Source organism: Neofelis nebulosa, chromosome 12 (genome assembly GCF_028018385.1).
Source record: "Neofelis nebulosa isolate mNeoNeb1 chromosome 12, mNeoNeb1.pri, whole genome shotgun sequence".
In the NCBI taxonomy this organism is placed as follows: Eukaryota; Metazoa; Chordata; class Mammalia; order Carnivora; family Felidae; genus Neofelis; species Neofelis nebulosa.
This window is the reverse complement of record NC_080793.1, coordinates 6,681,784-6,704,739: the sequence shown is the minus strand read 5'-3', so window position 1 is coordinate 6,704,739 and position 22,956 is coordinate 6,681,784. Positions and strand designations below refer to the sequence as shown.

The 22,956-nt window shown below is 53.3% G+C and overlaps 1 protein-coding gene, 1 long non-coding RNA gene and 1 pseudogene across 5 annotated transcripts in view; 2 read left to right on the top strand and 1 right to left on the bottom strand.

Annotated features, from left to right (window-relative positions):
* Nucleotides 1-4: 4 nt before the first annotated feature.
* The window catches only part of USP20 (ubiquitin specific peptidase 20), a 46,707-nt gene continuing 23,755 nt past the window's right edge, over nucleotides 5-22,956 (top strand). Inside the window, exons 1-4 of one of the 4 annotated variants that reach the window (XM_058693829.1) lie at nucleotides 5-98; nucleotides 15,343-15,453; nucleotides 16,633-16,729; nucleotides 21,708-21,761. In XM_058693829.1, coding sequence (XP_058549812.1) covers nucleotides 16,649-16,729; nucleotides 21,708-21,761 — 135 coding nt within the window. In that variant the 5' untranslated portion in view covers nucleotides 5-98; nucleotides 15,343-15,453; nucleotides 16,633-16,648. Of the gene's footprint in view, nucleotides 222-15,342; nucleotides 15,454-15,501; nucleotides 15,521-16,632; nucleotides 16,730-21,707; nucleotides 21,762-22,956 lie in introns of those variants that run through there. The other 3 variants (XM_058693830.1, XM_058693833.1, XM_058693832.1) reach the window with 3 other exon arrangements.
* Nucleotides 566-1,090, bottom strand: LOC131491208 (uncharacterized). Its single transcript, XR_009251356.1, has 2 exons — nucleotides 905-1,090; nucleotides 566-702 (listed from the first exon to the last, which is right to left on the bottom strand). It is a non-coding gene; the product is annotated as an uncharacterized LOC131491208 (long non-coding RNA).
* Nucleotides 8,132-11,062, top strand: LOC131491205 (septin-7-like; annotated as a pseudogene).

Genomic DNA, 22,956 nt, shown 5'->3' with positions numbered 1-22,956 from the left:
GAGGAGGCGGGACGCAGCCAGCGGGCCCCACGGCCCTGCGCGGTGCAGCGGTGGGTGCGCTTGACTGACAGGCGGCGGCGGCGCGGTTGCGACGGCAGGTGAGTTCCGGGCTGCCGCCGGCTGCTTCGGGGGGCCGGGCCTCTCCGAGCAGGGGCGACCCCAGCCTGGCTCCGGGCGGGCTGGGGTCTGGCCCTGCCAGGAGCGCAGAACGCCGCTGCCAGGTGAGCGGCCGCCGCCGTCCTCTCCCCTCCTCCGGCCGGCGCTCAGGGGGTGTCCTCTGGGGCCCCGGTGCCCCACTTGGAGCCCTGGGGGCTCGTTGTTTCTCCGGAACGGGGGCCGCCATCTCCTTTATTTCTGCGGGGCCTGACCCAGCGTTGAAAGCACGAGTGTGGCGTCTCGGGGCGCTGACTTATTTCCCCAGGGTCTGGGCCCCGGCATGCGTTTTTTCCTTTAGGGATAAAAGATGACCACTTCTTAGCAGTGGTGAATTAAAGTCCTGGCGCCGACTGCCCCGCTGATGATGGCCTCCAGCCAGTTTATCCCCGCGTCCGATGTTTTGAACCCACTCCGGAGGGTTTGAGGGCGGAGGGCCCCTCCTCGGGTGCTTGCCGGCCGCCTCCCCGGACCTTCAAGGGGCCTTGTTTTCGTCCTGTGTCATTAGGACTGTTGCTCTGCCCTCTGCCGTTTACACCCCTCAGGATGCTGCGAGGGTTAAGTTTATTTGAAAAACAAAACACAACAAACAGGCATCAACGAACGCTTAGGAAATAACTAAATGTGTAAATAATGGTTTACAGGACTTTTAGGGACCTCTTAATTTCCCTTTTCTCCATATAGGCCCATCCTTTTCTTTGAAAGCACTGCGCCTTTTTAAGCGCTACCGTGTGGCAGGCTCGGGGCTCACCTAAGCGTTATCTCAGCGAACTCCCACAGCAATCCCACGAAGTAGACGGCGGTCTCTCATTTTGCAGATGAGAAGACTTTGGTTCAGAGAGGCAGTAGATGCCTAAGGTTGCACAGCTGGAAAGTGGGGCGGGGATCAGTGTCAGGCCCCACTCTGCTGCAGGTTACGCAGAGTGCCTGGCACAGAAGCTCCTTAAATGTCTGCTGCAGCTGCTGTTGTAGCCCATTGGCTGGGGGGGGGGGGGGGTGCTGATGGAGACTGGTTTCCTCTTCTGGAAGACCATTCAGAAGCAGGGCGGCCCTTCTGGAATGCCCTACGGCTCTCTGGAACACTCTTTCCTGATAATTGCTGTTCTCTTCCCTGGACTGAGACAAACGGACCCAGGACTTCTTGGAACAGCTTTTTGGCTTTGGTCAAAAGCTGTATATGAAAATCTCCAAGTCTTGCCTTCTGCAGTCTGGTTCAGCCAACCCCAGAGGCGCCTGGGAATCACTGGCCCTCCCGTCCCTGCTGACTGAAGGGGAGGATCCTTGGGAATTGCTGCAGGAACCCAGGGAGTCCACATCTGCAGATGTCACACTTTCAGAGGTGGCTCTGATTTTGCTCACCCCCGCCCCTGCAGCGACCCTCCCACTAGGAGGTACTGGACAGCACTAGAGAGAAGGCCAGAAGGCCAAGGACATTTCTGGACCCTTCTTCTCCTCTGACATCCCCGGGGAGGAGCGTCCACTACAAATGAGTTGGCCCAGTGCCACTCACCAGCTGGGCCATGACAGATCTGAGACCCGTTTCGCCGAAGTAATGCTGGAAAAGCGGCAGCTGTGAATCTGGGTGGCTGGGCCGAGGGGCTGCGGACTCTCTAAGTCTTGCTGGGCCTTTTGGGGGGTGAGGTGAAGTTGCTTCTCAGAGGGAGCCTCCAGGAAATGTGGGTTCTCTTCAGTTCGGAGATGTGTCATGTTTTCGTTTTGTTTGAGAGTTTGGTTCTTTAAGGACATGGATGGATTTTGCTCAAATTGGGGTTGGTTTGCTAGCTCCTTTCTGGAACCAGGCTTGCTACAGGGTTTAGGGAACATTCGTGTCTAGGTCGGTTTGGGACCCGGCAAAGTGATTGCAGTTCACAGCTGGGCCGTAATAAGTGTTCGATAAAAGTTTGCTGGACTGATTTACTTACTCAGATATTTACTGAGCGTTCACTATATGGAGCAGGCACTGTTCTAGGTGCTTGAAGTATGCCAGAGTGCAAAAGAGACAAAGGTCCCTGATCCGGTGGACGTCAGGTTCTAATAACACAAGTATGTCAAGTGTCTTAGAAGGTGTTGAGGGTTAGGGAAACAGAGCAAGGCAAAGGAATCACGAGTGGGCGGGGGGATTGCGTTGCACATTTAAATTGGTGTATTCTCATTTGTGATTTGGTCGGTAACGTTATAAAACAGGGGACTGAAGTATAGGTCCTGACCCTCAGTTCAAGCCCCAGTGGTGCCAACTTAGCACGTGACTCCCCCCCCTGAAGTTCCCGTTCTGCCATCTATTGGCTGTGTGACCTTTGGCGTGACCCTCTCTGACCCTCTCCTGCCTTGGGGTTTTAGGGGTCTTGGTCCGAGTTACCTACCTACTCCAGGAGTTCTGGCTTCTCGGAGACCTGGGCCACTTACTGCTTCCAGCCTGCTCACCCCCGAGAACTGCCAGCCTGGGGTGGCCCCGAACCCATGCCCTTTCCAACTAACTGACTCTCCCAGAGCCTGGAACAAACGGCAGTGCTAGGCTTCAGAGGTGTTATCCTAGACTTGAGAAGTCGAAGCCGAGCAGCAAAATGCTCTGTGTGAAGCATGCCTCAGAGGTGGCTCTTGTGAAGGAGGCCAGAGGAAGCTGCCCTCGGAATGCGGGTGTTTGGGCTGGAGGAGGTAAAGATCATCCCCCACTCCAGGCTGGCCGGGGCTGTTTGGGGAGACTGTGGAGCAGACAGTTGAGAGCACTGACTTCAGGGCCAGCAGTCCTCGGTTCAAACCCTGGGTCAGCAGCTCAGCAGCCGTGTGACCTCCAGCCACTTACTGTACCTCTCTGAGCCTCATCCTCTCCTCCTTTCGTGACATAGGTGGAGATGGGTTTAACTCCCATTGTTGCCTGGCCTCCAGGATGGTGGTAAGGATTCGGTGAAGTCTGTTCATATCAGCTCCATTACACCGGGCCATTCCGGGCAGACACTAGGTGGGTAAGGCCAATGAGGAGAAATAGAGGTGCGGGGGAAGCAAGACTTTTCAAGGCAGGAGTAGGCTGAGGGGCTCTGCTTTGGGAGTCAGGAGGATGGCGGGCTCTTAGGGAGTTAAGACTGGGTTGACAGAAGGGATGTATTTGGGTTTTAAGAAAAATGGAGTTGCTTGGAGGTAGGATGGAGAGAAGAGGGCAGGAGGGAGGGAAAGGGGACACGTTCTGAGGGTCAGAGGGGTGCGGAGGGATGTGGGCAGGGGTGTGGGATGGCTAGTGTGGCAAGGATCGGGGCAGGTGGGTGTCTCCCTAAGTTGGCGGGGGCTTGGCAGGACCCCCCTCCCATCCTAAGGAGCCAGGCTCCTAGCCGGGAGGAGGGCGTAGCCAGAACGGCCAGGGAAATGATGAGTAGTGGGCACTCGAGGCCCGGTCTGAGCAGCTGGAGCCAGGCCCAGAGATGCTGCCTGCCTGCCCCCGGGCAGGGGGCACTCTCCCCCTTCCTTGCTGTAGGCCCCGGGGGCGGGGGGGGGGGGGCGCGGGGGGGGGGCAGTGCCTGCCCTCCTTCAGGCTGAACAGTCTCAGAAGCCTCGCCAGGGCCTGAGCTGGGTGGGCCCTGCGCCAGGCCTGCCGGGGCCTCCCTCCCCCTGCTTTTTCTGCCCCAGGAGAGGAGGCTGGCCTGGCTGGCCGGGAAGGGGAGGAGCCCTGGCTCCCTGGCTGTGGCAGGTGCCTTGCTGACTCCCAGCAGCCCGGCTGCTCCTGGAGGGCCTGTTCCTGGGATCTAGCTCCCTCGGCCACACAGGTCTCTTTCAGTCTTTATCAAGCGCCTGCTGCATGCACTCCATTTACTTGCACAGAAGCAAGAGCAGGGAGCGCTGTGAAGGCAGATACGACCCGGCTCCTTCCTGGCTGTGTCCTCGCTGTAGGGTCTTGGACAAATGGCTCCCTGTGCCAGGGGCTCCATTCTTCCTAAGACGAGAAACAGCAGTCCTTCCGTGAAGAGTGTAGGCGAAGCACCGGGTGTAGCGACTGCTCAGAGGCAGTGCTGTCCTGGGCAGCGGAGCCCTGGCTGAAAAGCTGGTGGAGGGTACCCTTGGGCGTGTGACTCGCAGTCCCGCCTGTCTCAGTTCCCCGATCTAAAAAACACGGCCAGTAACCCAAATTACGGTACAGAACATTTCTGAGCGTTCTTGCTGTGCGGGCCGATACAGACCCGTGATCGGAAGCCGTCAGGTGAAATCGGCCCTGTGCATTGTCTCCCCGCACTCTCTTCGTAACCCTCCTCGCTGTCTTTGTCCCCATCTCATGGATGGGGGAACTGAGGGGCGACCGACTTAGCTACGGACACAGAGCTTAGCAAGCGCCGAGCGAGGAGCTGAAGGCGGGCTGCTGGTGTCTCTTCTTGCCTTCTGTAATTACAGTCAACTCCGGGGCTGATGTATGGTGCAACGGACACGGGGTGGGAGCCCAGGAAAGGGTGGATGACGTAGTAGTGATCACCTCCCGGAGGCTGCATGCGGGTACCCTGGTGTTGAGATACGGGCCTCTGTACCCCATGAGGGCAGGGCCCACGCCCGGCACGTTTTCCGTTGCCCCAAGCCAAGCCAGTTGGGTACCGAGATAAAACGACGTGCAAACTCCTAGGGAACTGAGATAAACGAACTACAGCCCGTGCAGACCAGGCACTTCCGATGGTTCAGCTCCTGTGTGCGCAGTCGTAAACACCCACAGCTCCCGGCACTACCCCCTCAGCTTTTCCCTTGACACAAACTGATTTTTTAACCATTTGGGGAAAACCAAACTGTTAGTAAACCTCAAGCCTTCTATGTTGGGTGTGCTCATACAGTGCGGGTAGACAGATACACTTGTAGAATATGGATCTAGAGGGAAGTTTGTCGATATATATCCAGAGCCTTCAAAACATACATTTTGACCTAGTCGTTTTTCCTTGGGCAAAGATGTGGCCAAAGGTTTATACTCCAAAATACTTCTCGTGCTGCCTTATTTATATTGGCAACACACACACACATACCCTAAGGGTCCAAGAATAGGAAAGCGGCTAAGTAAGGTGTAGCTGATGTTGTATGTGGGATATTATTTAGCCATTAGGAAGGAAGTTGTTGGGGTGTCTGGGTGGTTCAGTCAGTTAAGCATCCCACTCCATGTCAGCTCAGGTCTTGATCTCAGGGCCATGAGTTCAAGACCCGTGTTGGGCTCCATGCTGGGCGTGAAGCCTGCCTTAGGAAAAAAAAAAGTTGTTGAAGTTTAGTGTCATGAGAAATGTACATGATATGAACATAAAAACCTTGTATACATGTTGTATCTGTTATATTGGAGTTTTGAGTTTCCTTTCTTGAATTACACATTGGTGCCTATGAAGAAGACTGCAGTAACCATCTTTTTTTTCCAGTTTTTAGTGGAAACACCCTCCAGCTTCTACAGAGGTGAATATTAATTTTATTGAAACCACACAAAAAAACCTTTTTCTACTTTCAGGGTAGGAAGGAGGAGATGAAAATTTTTCATCTAACATGGAAGTTAATGAGGAAAACAAAACAAAACAAAACAAAACAAAACAAAGGCGTTAAGGGCAGATCTTCAAACGAATGAGCCACAGGGTGAAAGGTTATACTTTCAAACCACCCAGCTAGCAGCTGAGGCATTTCTCCGTCAGGGCTTCTGGAACCTACTCTGGAGCGGCTGCACCCTCTCTTAAATGGACCTCAGGTGTCCTGTTCACACTCTGTGGGCCCCGAGAGTCCCCAGGGGATGGAGGTCATGCTCCCCCAGTGTTCTCTCTGAGGTCTGGGGAAAAGCAAGGTCCCAGGAGGGACACCGCACATACCAAAGAGGACAGATGCATAGTTCTTTTTATTTTGGAAACTTTACTTTTTAAGTGTTTATTTTGAGAGAGAGAGAGAGAGAGAGTGCATGTGAGCAGGGGAGGAGCAGAGAGAGGGGGAGAGAGAGAATCCCAAGCAGGCTCTGTCCTGTCAGTGCAAACCCACAAACCAGGAGATCGTGTCCTGAGCCAAAATCAAGAGTCAGGCACTTTAACTGAGCTACCCAGACGCCCCTGGGAACTTTAAAGAGAATTAGAAGGAACCTATCAGATTGTATGTTACCAAAGCAACATCAATTCACTGTAGACAATGCAGACAGGCAAAAGAGGAGGAAACAAAAATCAACTCGATCCCCGTCCTCCCAGAAATGATGACAATAGCATCATTGTTGCAGGCACAAAGCAAGATTGGTTTACCAAAATGGCATTTTACTGTGATCAGGTTTTACAGCTTTTTGTACTTTTGATCCGTTCAGCAAGTATTTACTGAGAAGTTGCTGTGCTCCAGGTGCCATTATAGGTATTTGGGATACAACAGTGCACAAAACAGACAGGTCCTTCGGGGAGCTCACATTCTTGAGAGGGGACAGGCATTAGGTCGAAAAATGGGCGAACGACCAAAATGGTTACCGAGCATGCAAAGTAGAGGCCTTCCCTGGAGGAGAGGATGGGGGGGGGGGGGGGCGGGGCGGGGCGGGGCGGGACAGGGTGCGGCAGGGTGGCATGCAGATGCCTTTCTTGGTCAGGGGACAATGCAGCCGAGAGAGGACAGAGACAGTGGACAGCACATGGTGGGACCTGATGGAGACTGGTGTGTTTCCTGGTCATGGACTGTTTTGCTTCATCATCATCATCGTTGTCTGCCCCTCCCCCCATTTTAAACTTTCTTTTTAATGGTGTCATAGTATGTGCGTGTGTGTGTGTGTATGCAACTTTTGAAATTTTTTTTTTTTAAAAAAATTTTTTTTTTCAACGTTTTTTATTTATTTTTGCGACAGAGAGAGACAGAGCGTGAACGGGGGAGGGGCAGAGAGAGAGGGAGACACAGAATCGGAAACAGGCTCCAGGCTCCGAGCCATCAGCCCAGAGCCTGACGCGGGGCTCGAACTCATGGACCGCGAGATCGTGACCTGGCTGAAGTCGGACGCTTAACCGACTGCGCCACCCAGGCGCCCCTGAAATTTTTATCTTTTAGTTTTGAGAATTTCATTTTGCATTTCTGAAAATTGTATTTTTTTGAATTTCAGTAAAATACGTATAAATCTTCATCATTTTGGGGGTGCAGTCCAGTGGCATTAAGTACGTTCACACCGTTGTATCGCCATCACCCCCATCTGGCTCCAGAACGTCCCCATCTTCCCAAACTGAGACCGTATCCCCATTGACCATTAACCCCTCCCTCTCCTTGCAACCACCGTTCCGCTTTCCATCTCTATGGATTTGATTCCTTCAGGTAGTTCATGTAAGCGGACTCCTACGGCATTTATCTTTTTGTGTCTGACTTATTTTACATAGCGTAATGCCCTCAAAGCCCGTCTTTGAACCTTGTTCATCTTACTGTAGCACGAGTCAGAATTTTCTTCCTTTTTAAGGCTAAACAATAATCTGTTGTATGGATGCACATTTTGTCTATCCATTCATCTTTTGATGGCCCCCTTCCGCTGCTTTCCCCCTTTGGTTCCCGTGAACGGTGCTGTTACGAACACGGGCGTACAAACGTCCGTTCAAGTCCCTGCTTTCAGTGCTTTGGGGTGTCTATCAAGAAGGGCAGTTGCGGGGCGCCTAGGTGGCTCAGTCAGTTGAGGGTCCGACTTCGGCTTGGGTCACGATCTCGCGGTCTGTGAGTTCGAGCCCCGCGTCGGGCTCCGTGCTGACGGCCCAGAGCCTGGAGCCTGTTTCGGATTCTGTGTCTCCTCTCTCTGCCCCTCCCCTGCTCATGCTCTGTCTCTGTCTCTCAATGATAAATAAACATTAAAAAAAAATTAAAAAAAAAAAAAAAAAAAGGGCAGTTGCTGGACCACATGGTAACTCCGTGTTTAATTTTTGAGGAGGCGCCATACTGTTTTCCAGAGCAGCAGCACCATTTTATGGCTCACTGGGAGCACACAGGTTCCAGTTCCTCCACGTCCTCGCCAGCATTGTTTTGTTTTGTTTTGTTTTGTTTTTTTCTGGTTGGGTTGTTTTGTGTTTTGATAGCAGCCCTGCCAATGGGTGTGAGTAGTGCAGCTTGTTCTCACTGCTCAGCATTCTCTGAGATTTAGCCATGTTGACAATAGAGGTCTTAAGTCAAAGTGTGGGGTTTTTTATTCAGGGTTTAAAATCAGTCTTATTGAGGTATAATTTATATCCAATAAGTGACTCTTCTTTTTTTTAATTAAAAAAAATTTTAAAGTGTATTTTTGAGAGAGAGAGAGAGCGCGCACGCACGTGAGCAGGGGAGGGACAGAGAGAGGGAGAGAGAGAATCCCAAGCAGGCTCCACGCTTCAGCAAGTGAGCCTGATGCAGGGCTCGATCTCACAAACCATGAGATCATGACCTAAGCCAAAATCAAGAGTCAGACGCTTAACTTGATTGAGCCACCCAGGTGCCCCAGAAATGCACCTTTATAAAGACTTTTGTCAATCAATAGCTCCTTGCCTCCTTGTCCTACATGTGTTGTGAACATTTTCTCCCAGTCTGTAGCTTTTGCCTTTTCATTTTCCTTAGGATCATCTTTGGAAAAGAAAAGCATTTAATTTTGAAAAGTCCAGTTTTTCAACGTATCTTGTTATAATTAACACCCTTTGTGTCCTAAGATCTTTGTGGCCTCCAGAGTTGCAAAGATGCTCTCCCGTTTTCCTCTACAAGTTTGAGAGTTTTAATTGTTGTTTAAAGTCTGAGATCAGGAGAACCGCCGGCCTGGGCCGCACTGGGCTGCTTGCCACGGGGTCGGGGATGTGGGTCAGCGCGGTCCCACCCCTGCAGAGGGAGGCACGTCCACAGGGGCACCGTGGTGGTTCCACAGATGGACCGCAAAGGCTCTGCGAGGTTTGCAAAGTTCCCAAACCAAGCATACCGAAAATCGGTGGACAGAGGGCTTGAACTCACATTGTGGCTGTAGGCGAGTCTCGACTGGGAATGCAGACGTTCATCAACTCCTTTTCCTCACGTATTTGTATTCTCCAGAGCATCCAGGTCCTTCCCACAGAATAAAAAAGACTGGAACATGGGGCGACTGGGTGGCTCAGTAGGTTAAGCAACCAACTTCGGCTCAGGTCATGATCTCGCAGTCTGTGAGTTCGAGCCCCGTGTCAGGCTCTGTGCTGACAGCTCAGAGCGTGGATCCTGCGTCAGATTCTGTGTCTCCTTCTCTCTGACCCTCCCCCGTTCATGCTCTGTCTCTCTCTGTCTCAAAAATAAATGTTAAAAAAATTTTTTTAAATAAATAAATAAAATAAAAAAGACTGGAACAGTCCAGAGTTTTAATCAAAGAAGGTGGCGTTCAGTTGCTGCCCACAATAGCTGATACCCCAGGGTTTGGAGATGTAGCCGATGAGGTCGTTGCTGGTAGTCCATTATTGACTATGTCGATAGTAAATGGGAAGTCTACCTAAGCACAGAGTGTCTAGTCCACAGACATCGGAAGCCTGATAACAGGGTGCGGTGTTGCCCCTTGAGGAGACGGACTTAAACCATCGGACACTGGGTTTATGAAAAAGTGAACGTCATCCCACTTATTGCCAAGAGCAGACACGCTCACACCAGAGGTGTGCCAAGGGTTTAAAAAACAGATAAATCCAAGCACATAAAAAGAAAACCTACGACTTCCCAGAAGCAGAAGGTGAAGAAGAAGGAAAGCTTTGTTAACAACCCAAAGGACTGTTTACCTCTCGCTATGGCAGGGCGTGATGACGTGAGAGGAGTTAACTGGAGAAGGGTCAGAGGAAGGCGGCATCCTTGCGTGCTGCCGGAGCTGAGAACGGTGATGTTTGAGGTTTTGCAGTTCTAAGAAGTAGGTTGACAACACGTGTGCAAGGCTTGAAAGATGTCACTGATCACGTATGCCCAGACATGTGCAGGAGCAGGAAACGGCAGCTGTGTCTGTTAGTGGAGTGGGCAAGAAGAGCAAAGGGCAGCGTACCCAGGGCTCTCGGGGCATGAGTGGAAGAAGGGAGAGTGTGTGGCTGAAGGTGAAGGAGCTGCAGGTGCAGCAGGTGTTTGAGATGAAAGCCGGAGAAAAAGGTCGAAAACCGAAGGACCCTGAAGCTGAGCCCCAGCAGTGCCACGAGCAAATGAAAGACTAGAGGAGAAAGAATTAGGGGGAGAATGTCGTCAGTTTGAACATGAGAACGCACACTGGGAGTCCATCAACAACACATTTTAGAGTAACCTGACTCTTCCAGAACCCTGGGAAAGAACAAGAGGAAAGGGAAGCTCTTTTTAAGCTTTCTGTTGGCCACCAATTACAGGAAGGCTGTGATCCACTTCTAAATAAGTTTTGTGGGTGATATGCAGTAGGGGTTAAAGGTCATTTATTTCCCTATATGGAGAGCCTCTGTTGAAAAGACTGTCTTTTGCTAGTTGAATTCTGTCAGTACCCTTTTTGGAAATCAGTTGACCAAATATGTGCAGGTCTAATTTTAGACTCTCACTTCTTTCCCCTTGAGCTGTATGTCTGTGTTTGAGCCAACACCACACTGACTTGTTTGCTGAACCTTTATAGAAATTCTTAGGCCAGAGGGTCTCAGTCTTCCAACTTTGTGATTCTTCCAAATTGTTTTGGCTCTTCTAGGTCTTCTTTTCTTTTCTTTTTTTTTTTTTTTAATTTTTTTTAACGTTTATTTATTTTTGAGACAGAGAACATGAACAGGGGAGGGGCAGAGAGAGAGGGAGACGCAGAATCTGAAATGGGCTCCGGGCTCTGAGCTGTCAGCACAGAGCCCGACACGGGGCTCGAACTCACGGACCGTGAGATCGTGACCTGAGCCGAAGTCGGACACTTAACCGACTGAGCCACCCAGGCGCCCCTCTAGGTCTTCTTTTCTATATAAACTTTCAAGTTGGCTTGACGATTTCTACAAGAAAGCTTCCTGGGATTTTGATGAAGATTACATTGAATTTATGGACCAGTTTGGGCACAGTGGATGTCTTAGTGTTGAGTGTACCAGTCCATGAACATGGTATATCTCTCCATGTATTTAGATCTAACTTAATTTCATGGATAGGAAGATTCAATATGTATCATTTTTAATGGCTGCACAGTAGACAGAATGTGGTTGTGTCCTTGTTTATCTAACTGCCTGTTGTTTACATTGTATCCAGTTCCCCCATTGTAAACAGTACATATCTTTGTCAGTCCGTCTTTGCATACATCCTGAATACTTACCTAGAAAAAAACCTGGGGCCAGATGAGCCCTCTTGGCTCTTCTTTGCTACCTGCCTTATTTAAACTAGTGCTTTGTGTTCGGTGAAACATGGAATCCTGGTGATCCGGGCTTGTTTTTATGAGGCCCCAACAGCACAGCGAGTTAGGGCATGATGCAGCAAACTGTGGCAGCGGGCTAGCATTGTTTTTGCAAGGCCCTCAAGCTAAGAATTAAAAAAAAAAAAAAAAAATCTTTAACACATTGTAAAAAAACGAAAACAAAAACAAAGAATATGTGCTAAAGATCCACAGGGCCCACAAAGCCTAAATGATTTACTGCCTGGTACTTTATAGACATGATTTGCCAACCCCCGATTTAAATTTTTTTTTTCAACGTTTTTTATTTATTTTTGGGACAGAGAGAGACAGAGCATGAACGGGGGAGGGGCAGAGAGAGAGGGAGACACAGAATCGGAAACAGGCTCCAGGCTCCGAGCCATCAGCCCAGAGCCCGACGCGGGGCTCGAACTCACGGACCGCGAGATTGTGACCTGGCTGAAGTCGGACGCTTAACCGACTGCGCCACCCAGGCGCCCCTGCCAACCCCCGATTTAGAGCACAGCCCTGCACCAGACAATCTGATTGAGTCCCCACCCACGACTTACTAGCTGAGGACTGACTCTGGCCAAGTCTCTCGCTTCCTTAAGCTCTCTGTTCTCTTTCTTCTGTAGCACGGGGGCAGCGAGGGTACGTGGAGGGTCGTTATCCACTGGGCTTTGCTTTTTTTTTTTTTTCCCTCCCCTGTCTGAAGACGGAGGAGCTTGAATGGTCTCACTGCACGTGCGAATCAAGACAGGCTTGTCACCAGTGTCCTTGTCCCGGGCTCCATTTGTGGCCCTGGGTGTCAAGCTCACAAGCGGGTTCTGCCATCTTGCTGGAGGGACGGGGGGCACACACACCAAAGCCACTCCCTCCCCTGCCCCCCTCTTGCCCCCATACTGCAGCTTGCCAACCTGGTGCACTTGACCTCAGTGAGAACAAAACAAAAAACAAAACCTAAAAAATCTGGCTTCAGGTCAAGAGGCTTGGAGTTTAGAACCTTGAGCCCGTCGTTGCCATGTGACCATTTTAAATGTTAGCTTCTAACTGCCTCTCCCTCTTTGAACGACCCACGTCTGGGAGACTGTGGCCCAGCAGGGTTGGGGAGGTGCAGTCGGTGATGACACATGAATGGACTCAGTTGTGCCTCTGGGGTTGCTCAAGACTCGGGGGTCAGAGTTTCTGAGCAGCACAGGATCCTGTGGGTGATGGATCCAAGAGGTTCTGAGCAGCAGGGGATCCGAGGATGATCTGAGGCTCCCAGGGGTGTGCAGAGGGGGTCAGAGGTTCTGAGCAGCACGGGATCCAAGGATGATCTGAGGGTCCCAGGGGTGTGCAGAGGGGGTCAGAGGTTCTGAGCAGCACGGGATCCAAGGATGATCTGAGGGTCCCAGGGGCGTGCAGAGGGGGTCAGAGGTTCTGAGCAGCACGGGATCCAAGGATGATCTGAGGGTCCCAGGGGTGTGCAGAGGGGGTCAGAGGTTCTGAGCAGCAGGGGATCCGAGGATGATCTGAGGGTCCCAGGGGCGTGCAGAGGGGGTCAGAGGTTCTGAGCAGCACAGGATCCTGTGGGTGATGGATCCAAGAGGTTCTGAGCAGCAGGGGATCCGAGGATGATCTGAGGGTCCCAGGGGTGTGCAGAGGGGGTCAGAGGTTCTGAGCAGCACGGGATCCAAGGATGATCTGAGGGTCCCAGGGGCGTGCAGAGGGGGTCAGAGGTTCTGAGCTGCACGGGATCCAAGGATGATCTGAGGGTCCCAGGGGCGTGCAGAGGGGGTCAGAGGTTCTGAGCAGCACGGGATCCGAGGATGATCTGAGGGTCCCAGGGGCGTGCAGAGGGGGTCAGAGGTTCTGAGCAGCACGGGATCCGAGGATGATCTGAGGGTCCCAGGGGCGTGCAGAGGGGGTCAGAGGTTCTGGGCTGCACGGGATCCAAGGATGATCTGAGGGTCCCAGGGGCGTGCAGAGGGGGTCAGAGGTTCTGAGCAGCACGGGATCCGAGGATGATCTGAGGGTCCCAGGGGCGTGCAGAGGGGGTCAGAGGTTCTGAGCAGCACGGGATCCGAGGATGATCTGAGGGTCCCAGGGGCGTGCAGAGGGGGTCAGAGGTTCTGAGCAGCACGGGATCCGAGGATGATCTGAGGGTCCCAGGGGCGTGCAGAGGGGGTCAGAGGTTCTGAGCAGCACGGGATCCGAGGATGATCTGAGGGTCCCAGGGGCGTGCAGAGGGGGTCAGAGGTTCTGAGCAGCACAGGATCCTGTGGGTGATGGATCCAAGAGGTTCTGAGCAGCAGGGGATCCGAGGATGATCTGAGGGTCCCAGGGGTGTGCAGAGGGGGTCAGAGGTTCTGAGCAGCACAGGATCCAAGGATGATCTGAGGGTCCCAGGGGCGTGCAGAGGGGGTCGGAGGTTCTGAGCAGCACAGGATCCTGTGGGTGATGGATCCAAGAGGTTCTGAGCAGCAGGGGATCCGAGGATGATCTGAGGGTCCCAGGGGTGTGCAGAGGGGGTCAGAGGTTCTGAGCAGCAGGGGATCCGAGGATGATCTGAGGGTCCCAGGGGCGTGCAGAGGGGGTCAGAGGTTCTGAGCAGCACGGGATCCGAGGATGATCTGAGGGTCCCAGGGGCGTGCAGAGGGGGTCAGAGGTTCTGAGCAGCACGGGATCCGAGGATGATCTGAGGGTCCCAGGGGCGTGCAGAGGGGGTCAGAGGTTCTGAGCAGCACGGGATCCGAGGATGATCTGAGGGTCCCAGGGGCGTGCAGAGGGGGTCAGAGGTTCTGAGCAGCACGGGATCCGAGGATGATCTGAGGGTCCCAGGGGCGTGCAGAGGGGGTCAGAGGTTCTGAGCAGCACAGGATCCTGTGGGTGATGGATCCAAGAGGTTCTGAGCAGCAGGGGATCCGAGGATGATCTGAGGGTCCCAGGGGTGTGCAGAGGGGGTCAGAGGTTCTGAGCAGCACAGGATCCAAGGATGATCTGAGGGTCCCAGGGGCGTGCAGAGGGGGTCAGAGGTTCTGAGCAGCACAGGATCCTGTGGGTGATGGATCCAAGAGGTTCTGAGCGGCAGGGGATCTGAGGATGATCTGAGGGTCCCAGGGGTGTGCAGAGGGGGTCAGAGGTTCTGAGCTGCACAGGATCCAAGGATGATCTGAGGGTCCCAGGGGCGTGCAGAGGGGGTCGGAGGTTCTGAGCAGCACAGGATCCTGTGGGTGATGGATCCAAGAGGTTCTGAGCAGCAGGGGATCCGAGGATGATCTGAGGGTCCCAGGGGTGTGCAGAGGGGGTCAGAGGTTCTGAGCAGCAGGGGATCCGAGGATGATCTGAGGGTCCCAGGGGCGTGCAGAGGGGGTCAGAGGTTCTGAGCAGCACGGGATCCGAGGATGATCTGAGGGTCCCAGGGGCGTGCAGAGGGGGTCAGAGGTTCTGAGCAGCACGGGATCCGAGGATGATCTGAGGGTCCCAGGGGCGTGCAGAGGGGGTCAGAGGTTCTGAGCAGCACGGGATCCGAGGATGATCTGAGGGTCCCAGGGGCGTGCAGAGGGGGTCAGAGGTTCTGAGCAGCACGGGATCCGAGGATGATCTGAGGGTCCCAGGGGCGTGCACGGAACGGGCTGAGCCTTCCATCCAGGAGGTTGACGGGCTGTGGCAGCCAAGGCAATAACTAGAGAGGCCCGCGGGCCTCTGCTCTCGGGGATCACGACCCCCGAGGAGGGGCTGCCCCAACCTATACCAGCTCCACACCAGCCTTCGTTAGCTACCCCGGAGCAGTGTGTTTTTGTGGTCCCCGTGGACAGACTGGGAGCCTGTCCAGCCCGCGGATGCCCCAGATGTCCAAAATTTCACTTGCCCTTCCCAGGAGGAATTCTGACCTCTTCGTAGCCGCCGGTCAGCGCTAGGAGTGAGTTTAAAACAATGGAGCTGCAGGAAGTGAGCTGGTTTGTTCCCCGCAGGTTCCCTGCCAGAGGCCTGCACTCACTCCAGCCCTCGCGCCCCACCACCGTCGGCTGTCCGCGGAGAACACAGATGCTGGCCGCTCCCCGGGGGTGTCGCTGTGCACAGAGGTAGGCCCACAGCCTCCCCGTTTCAGGCGTAGCCCTCAAGCACGGACCCAAGAGGAAATTATCTCAGGTGAAATAACGGAATTGTGGTTATGGGTTGTTTTTTTTGTTTTTTTTTTCCTTTTTTCGAGTCCTTATCTTTTAAGAGCACACACAGATGCAATGAGGCGGTATCTGGGTCTGCCACCAAAAAGAGGAAGTGGGAGTTTGAGCTGAAGCAAGGGTGCTGTGAACGGCTCCCTGTTGGAGCTGGGTGCCGGCACGTGGGAGCGAGCTGTCTGCTTCTGCGCGTTTCCACTGCCCTAAGTTAAAAAGAGAGAGAATACACGTGAGGCCTTAAGAGTCTGAGCAGCTCGAGCTTCCGCCTTGGCTCTAGCATTCCTCGCCGTGAGACCTGAGACAAGAAGGAACCCCTGTTTCCGAATCTGTAAAACGGGGCTGATCACAGCTGCCTGGGGACGTTTTCCAAGAAATAACGCACGGAAACCATTTACTCTGCCACCTGGAACTTGATCAGCACCCGTAACACCTGATCTGGTGGGGGGCCTGGGCCAGTGGGCCCCCTGGCTGACCATTTCAGGGAGAGGGTGGGGGTCCACTTCCCTCAGTGGACACACCGCCCCTGCCTTTGGTTAAACCACCTTGGCTCCACTAAATCTCCGGTTGGCCCGGAACTTTCTTGGCAACGGTTTGGAGCTAGAATCAGCCGTCAGGTTCCTGGGTGTGATTTCTGCTAAAATAGGAGGTGGCTGAAGCCAATCCAGTTACTTGTTTTTATACATTTTCTTCGGGAATAATTGTTAATTCACAGGAAGTCGCCACGGATGTCCCAGGGAGGTCCTACGTACCCTTCACTCAGTTTCCCCCAGGGGTGCCACATCTTTGGCATATCCGTAGTACGACGTCACAACCGCTAAAGGGACTGTTGGTACAATCCACAGGGCCTGTTCACGTGTCGCCAGTTTGACACGTACCCATTTGTGAGTCCCCCGAGCGTTACCGTCACACCCAATTCCCAGAGGAGGACAGTGAGGCTCGGAGAAGTTAAGTGGCTTCCTCGACTCACCGGCGGATATGTGGCAGAGCCAGGACCTGAGACCAAAGTTGTGCACTGCACCAGCAGCCCCCGCCTCGCTCCAGCGGTGGCTGCCGTTAACCCAGGCTCCCTGTGTTCTCTTGTAGGTGAGCCCAGGCCAGCATGGGGGACTCCAGGGACCTTTGCCCTCACCTTGACTCCATAGGGGAGGTGACCAAAGAGGACTTGCTGTTCAAATCGAAGGTAAAGGGTCAGACCTCACAGAGCTGGGGCCCACACCCAGGGCCGCTGCGTTCCTAAGGTACAGGTGTTTCCAAAGGAAGGTTTGCAAGAGTTGAGGAACCGGCTTCCCGACAGTCTCTGCTTAGCGTTTTTGTGTAAATGGAAGGGCTGGCGTCTGTGGGGGAAGCTTTCCGGGGGCTGCGTCCTAACAGCCATTAATTAGCACTTAGATCAGTCCATCTGGGAGCCACTAATGCCCTGTGCATTAGCCGTGGAGCCTTTCCGAGGCAGGGAACGAATCATGCTCGGAGAGCCCACGGGCATTTTGACGAGCGTGACCCGAGGAGGGTCTGGGGAGGCCCGGAGCCAGAAGGTGGGCTTCTCTGAGTGGGGAGGATGTGTCTTTTTTTGTTAAAGTGTTTCGAACGGGTGATACTTTTCTCTGGTTCAGAATCGAGCAATATAAAAGTATCGATGTCAATAAAAAAATTTTTAAAGTAGGGGGGGTGCACAGCTAGCTCGGCTGCTAGAGCATGGGACTCTTAATCTCAGGGTTCGAGCCCCACGTTGGGTGTGGAGCCTACTTAAAATAAAATTTTTTTTAAAAAAATTCAGGGGTGCTTGGATGCCTCAGTCGGTTAAATGTCCAACTTTAGCTCAGGTCATGATCTTCCAGTTTGCGAGTTCCAGCCCCACATCGGGCTCTGTGCTGACGGCTCGGAGCCTGCTTCGGATTCCGTGTCTCCCTCTCTCTCCGCCCCTCCCCTGCTCGTGCTCTGTCTCTCTCTCAACAATAAACATGAGAAAACGAAAAAATAAAATGAAAAAAAATCGCTGTCAAGACATCCTCCTCCCACCCTCCAATTCCACCTTTAGGGAGCCTTTTATATTAGTCTCTTTTATACTTTTTCTGAGTTTCTTTATGCAAATACATGCAAATATGCTTATTTTTCATTTCCCCCCTTCGTTATATAAAAGGTAACATACTATACTATAGATGCTTTTTTTGTTTGTTTTCTTGTTTTTAATTTATTTATTTTAGAGAGGGAGGGAGGGAGGGCATGAGGGAGGTAGGGGCAGAGGCAGAGGGAGAGGGAGACAGAGAACCCCCAGCAGGCTCCGCACTGTCAGCGCAGAGCCTGATGCAGGGCTCGAACCCACTAACCGTGAGATCATGACCTGAGCTCAAATTAAGAGCCGGGTGCTTAACCAACTGAGCCACCCAGATGCCCCTAGACACTTGGGCAACTTGCTTCCTTCACAGGACAGTACATCTTTCTGGAGCTCTTTCAACCCTGGTCCGCGAAGACCACTTTGTCCTAGTTTGCCCTGGAGTTGCACGGCATCTCGTCGTGTGGACCCCGTAACTGAGCCTCTGCGGGTAAACACCCAGGCTCTTTGCATGTGGTGAATGTGGTGCCATGATAAACGGCCTCCTGAAAGTGTTGTCGCACGTGGGGGGCACACTCCGGGCAGCGGGGTCTAGAGTCGCGTTCCTAGACAAATTGCCGGCTCACTCAGCCTCCCTGTCCCAGCAGGTCCTGGGTGGCCTTCGGCCTGAGCTGGTTCAGCCTGGGCCTGCGGGAGGGATCAGGCCTTCAGAGTGCCTGTGGCTTCTTTCGAAGTACTTTCGCTTCTCGTGCGGTCTGGAGGAGGGCAGAGCAAGGCTGTGATGCATTCGCACTAACGCTGGGTTCTGAGTCTGCACCAAGGAATGAATGAGACAGACCGAGGGGGTCTTCCTCCAGAGGAGGCAGGAATAGGGGGATCCGAGGGCAAAGAGGAGAGCGAGGAGGCGCGATCCGGGCCGGGCCACGGCAGCCTTTCGGAAGTGGTAGGTCTTTCCGGAGCAGAAGGACCGAGAACGTCTGGAACGTCTCAGGCCTGTATTTCAGAGAGCATGTGTCCCGCCCTTCTCTGAGCACCCAGAAATCTGCAGAATGAAACGAAGATTGTTTTAAAATACCAGAAGAGGCAGGGAGGTGAACAGGTCAGGCACAGTGCAGGGAACGGAAATGGCCAAGAAACTTCTGAAAGAAAGTGCTCAACTTGACCAGTGACCGGGGATATTGCCGCGGATCGCGAGATGATGGCTTTTTTCCTCTGCCGGACAAACCACAGGCCGATCCGACCCGGGCTGTTGGTGATGGAGGGGAGGAGACCGCACGCGTGGTGGGGCGAGGTGGGCATTCCTGTCACTTCAGGGACACAGCTCCCCGTGTGGGAGTTTATCCCGTAGAGGTGCGAGTACCAGTGATAAAGACACAAAGACAGCAGTATTTATTGAGGCTTATTTGTCAAAGGAGAAAACTGGTGGCAGTCTGAATACTCATCAAGAAGGGAGTGGGTGAGGGGCGCCTGGGCGGCTCGGTCAGTTAAGCATCCGACTCCAGCTCAGGTCACGATCTCGCAGTTCGTAGTCCGAGCCCCGCGTCGGGCTCTGTGCTGACGGCTCGGAGCCCGGAGCCTGTTTCGGATTCTGTGTCTCCCTCTCTCTCTGCCCCTCCTCTGCTCATGCTCTGTCTCTCAAAAATAAGTAAATGTTAAGAAAAAAAAAATTTTTTTTTAAAAGAAGGGAATGGGTGAATTACGGTGTGCCCGTAGCGTGGGGCACCGTGTCATTACGGCAGACGGGAAGATGCAGTGTCTGCGTGCAGACTTGGAAAGATGACCATAAAAAGGTGACAGAAACGTGTCAGAGAAACGTGTATAGTATGATCTTGTTTTTCCTAAAAATCACCCCCCCCCAAGTGTATGCATATACGTTGTATGTGAAAACACGGAGGGATATGCCTCACGTTATTCTAGCATATGTATTTATTACACGTTATATACTCTCCCTGAGATCGCACACAGCATGTATGTGTCGTTTGAACTGTTAAAACAAACCTCCAGGGCCCCTGGCTGGCTCAGCCAGTAGAGCATGTGACTCTCGATCTCGGGGTCTTGAGTTTGAGCCCCGCGTTGGCGGGGAGCCTGCTTACAGAAAAAAACCAAACAAGCATAGGGTACTGTCGTCATTCAAAAGACTGAAACAAAAAGGAAGCCCTGGAAGAGGGAAGTGAATTGTGAAATCAGAAAATCAGAAAAGAGATTGCAAGTGCGGGAAGGTCGGGGGCTGCTGCCCCCAGCGTCCTCAGCGGGAGACCCTGAGGCAGATCGCGGATCTCAAGTCCCACCTTCTTGACCACAACCCTACGGGGACCTCCAGGTTCGGGCCCTTTACCGATACAGCTAGAAACTGGGCTCGGTGAGAACACAAAATCCCCGCCGAGACGTGAGGGGGGGGGGGGAAAGCCCACTTTCCTGTTGGGGGGGCGCCCTGTGACCCAGGCTCCTCTGCTTCCCCTCTTGACCTGCTCTGTAGCAGGGCCTGCCCTCTGAGCCTCGGTTCCTCATCTGTCCAAAAGAGCTGCTGCGCACACTGGCAGGGATTGCAGGAGCGAGGTATGAAGAACTTAGCCGTGGTCATCCCTGGCAGGTGGCGCTCTGGCTCGGACTGAGCCCCATGTCGTAACTGCCGTCAGAGCTGGCACTTAGAATCCACCTCACCGCTGAGGGGGTCACCTTGGGCATTGTGGAGCCTCAGTTGGAATTGCTGTTTTAGACACGTGCAGCAGACAAGATTATTTAAGGCACGATTTAAGTTGTAACGAAGAGACCCTGAAATATAGCACCTTAAATGAGACCGACACTTCCTTTTCTGTCATAGGACAGTCAGGCATACGTACGATGGCAGGGCAGCCCCTCCCTTCCCAATACATGGCTTTCATTTCTTTTTTTTTTTTTTTTTTCAACGTTTTTTATTTATTTTTGGGACAGAGAGAGACAGAGCATGAACGGGGGAGGGGCAGAGAGAGAGGGAGACACAGAATCGGAAACAGGCTCCAGGCTCCGAGCCATCAGCCCAGAGCCCGACGCGGGGCTCGAACTCACGGACCGCGAGATCGTGACCTGGCTGAAGTCGGATGCTTAACCGACTGCGCCACCCAGGCGCCCCATGGCTTTCATTTCTGAGTCCAAGGTGCTTGCCCCCGCTCCTGCCATCCCATCTGTGTTCCAGTGGAAGGAGGAGGAGGAGCGGGGCGGGGGGGATGCACAGCCCGGAAATGGCACGCGTCACTTTCGCTGTCATCTCATTGACTAGAACCGAGCCCCAAGACCACAGAGGAGCCGAGAACCAGTCTGCGGCTGGCTGGCCGTGGGCTCAGCCCACATCCGAGCATCCTGTTGCTAAAGCAGGAAAGGGGGACACTGGTAGACAAGAAGCAGGCTCTGTCACCAGAACGCCAGAAACCTGGGTGTTTTCTGTGTTCATCAAATGTTTTGGTGTCCCTTGGGGCGCCTGGGTGGCCCAGTCGGTTAAGCATCCAACTCTTGTTTTCGGCTCAGGTCACGATTTCATGGTTCGTGAGTTCGAGCCCTGCGTTGGGTTCTGTGCTGACAGTGCAGAGCCTGCTTGGGATTCTCTCTCTCTCCCTCTCTCTCTGCCCCTCCCCACTTGCAGTCACTCTCTCTCTCAAAAATATACTTTATAAAGACATAAATAAATTTCTTTAAAAAAAAGTGTATTGATGTCCCAGTTTGTACTAGGCTCTGTGAAGTCACAGAGGTAGACAAAACAGACCGTCCCTCTTTCACGGAGCCCAGAGTCTAGGTGGGAAGAAAGGCTTACACAGTCATCAAAGGAAGAGTCGAGGGTGCGATAAAATGCATATTAACAGGTCTGTTTATTTACGTTTCAAAGGATTTTACTAAAAATGTTTTTGTAGCACGTGGGGAAGCAAAATACAAACAGTAAAGCATAAAGTGCCCTGTGAGGAAGGACGTTTAGATCGACAGGCTGGGGAAGGCCTTTCCGAGGCAGAAAAACCTTTCGGTGGAACGCTATGGGGTACAGCCGTCGGCGTCCAGTGGGGTCTGTGTGTGATGCCTCTGGCTGGAGCGGCTCCCCGACCGCTCACGCTTGGCTCTTTCCCTCCCCCCTCCCCTTGCCCAGGGAGCCTGTCAGTCGTGTGGTGTTACTGGACCGAACCTGTGGGCCTGTCTCCAGGTAAAGTACCCTTGCCGCTGTTGGGGGCCTGGAGCTTGGTCTAGACTCTGGGCTGGGAATGTCCGTCTCTGGCCAGCACTGCTGGGATCGTTGGGCGGGGACACGGGGCATGGATGTCTCAGGTGCACGGCCTGAGCCAAGAGGGTGCCAGAGTCAGCAAGTCCCCCTGCTGGCCGCCTGCCTGCCTGGGCAGCCACCAGGAATGTTGAGAGAAAACAGCAGGTTGTGCAGGACTCCGGACCAAATGATCCCATCTGCACGAAAGGCAAAGGTCTGTATGTGCATGTGTCTGTGAGACTTGATGCAGGCATCTTGGCTCTGAGCCCTGGCTCTTCTGCGTAGTGGCCTGTCCCTGGGCCAGCCTGGGCCTCGTCACCCCACCTGTAAAGGAGAGGTCACTGTCGCTGGGCAGCTGTCCCCTCGTTGCGGGGCTGCGGTGGATTTGACAAGATGACCCCTGCAATGGGTTTAGCAAGGTGCACGGTCTGTGGACGGGATCCAGGAAAATCCAGTCATGGTTCATTGTCATTGCTTCTTAAAGAGAGATGTATCACAGCGTGGCCACTTTCTATGAGGAGCACGATTTGGGATGGTTTTCATTTTTTTTCTCTGGAATTCTTACAGCATTTTCCACAATTTGCTACAAGTATACGTTTATTACATTTAAAGTCACATTGAAAATGGCTACTACTTAAAATTTCTTTGAAAACAAATCCAAGTAGAAAAGAAGAAAAAAGGACACATGGGCCACCAGGGGACTCTTCCGGCCTCGGCCTTCAGGGCCCGTCACCCAGTTCTAAGGCAGATTGCAGAATACCGTCTGGGCCCTTGGGGGACAGCAAGAAACGTGTGGCATGGTCCTGTGTCCTGGGAGCCCCCCCAGCAGGAAGGGATGTGTCCTTTGTGACCGGAAGGCCCTCACAAGCCCGTGCGGTGCTGATCTCTTGTGGAGAAGCAGGCTGATCGTTGGGCTGCAGGCCTGCAGTGGAGGCACTTGCTGGGCCTGGTGGGTGGCTAGATTTGGGACAGGGAAGTGCAAGGCCAAAGGCAAGGCCATCAGAGACCTGCAGGCCCCCTGCAGGTCCCGAGTGGGTCTCAATTACCGGCCCATAAGGAAGTAGGGGAGAGGGTCTGGGCGCCACACAGCTTGGCCCACGTCTTGCTGGGCCCCTACCTGGGCTTTTTTGTAGGAGGC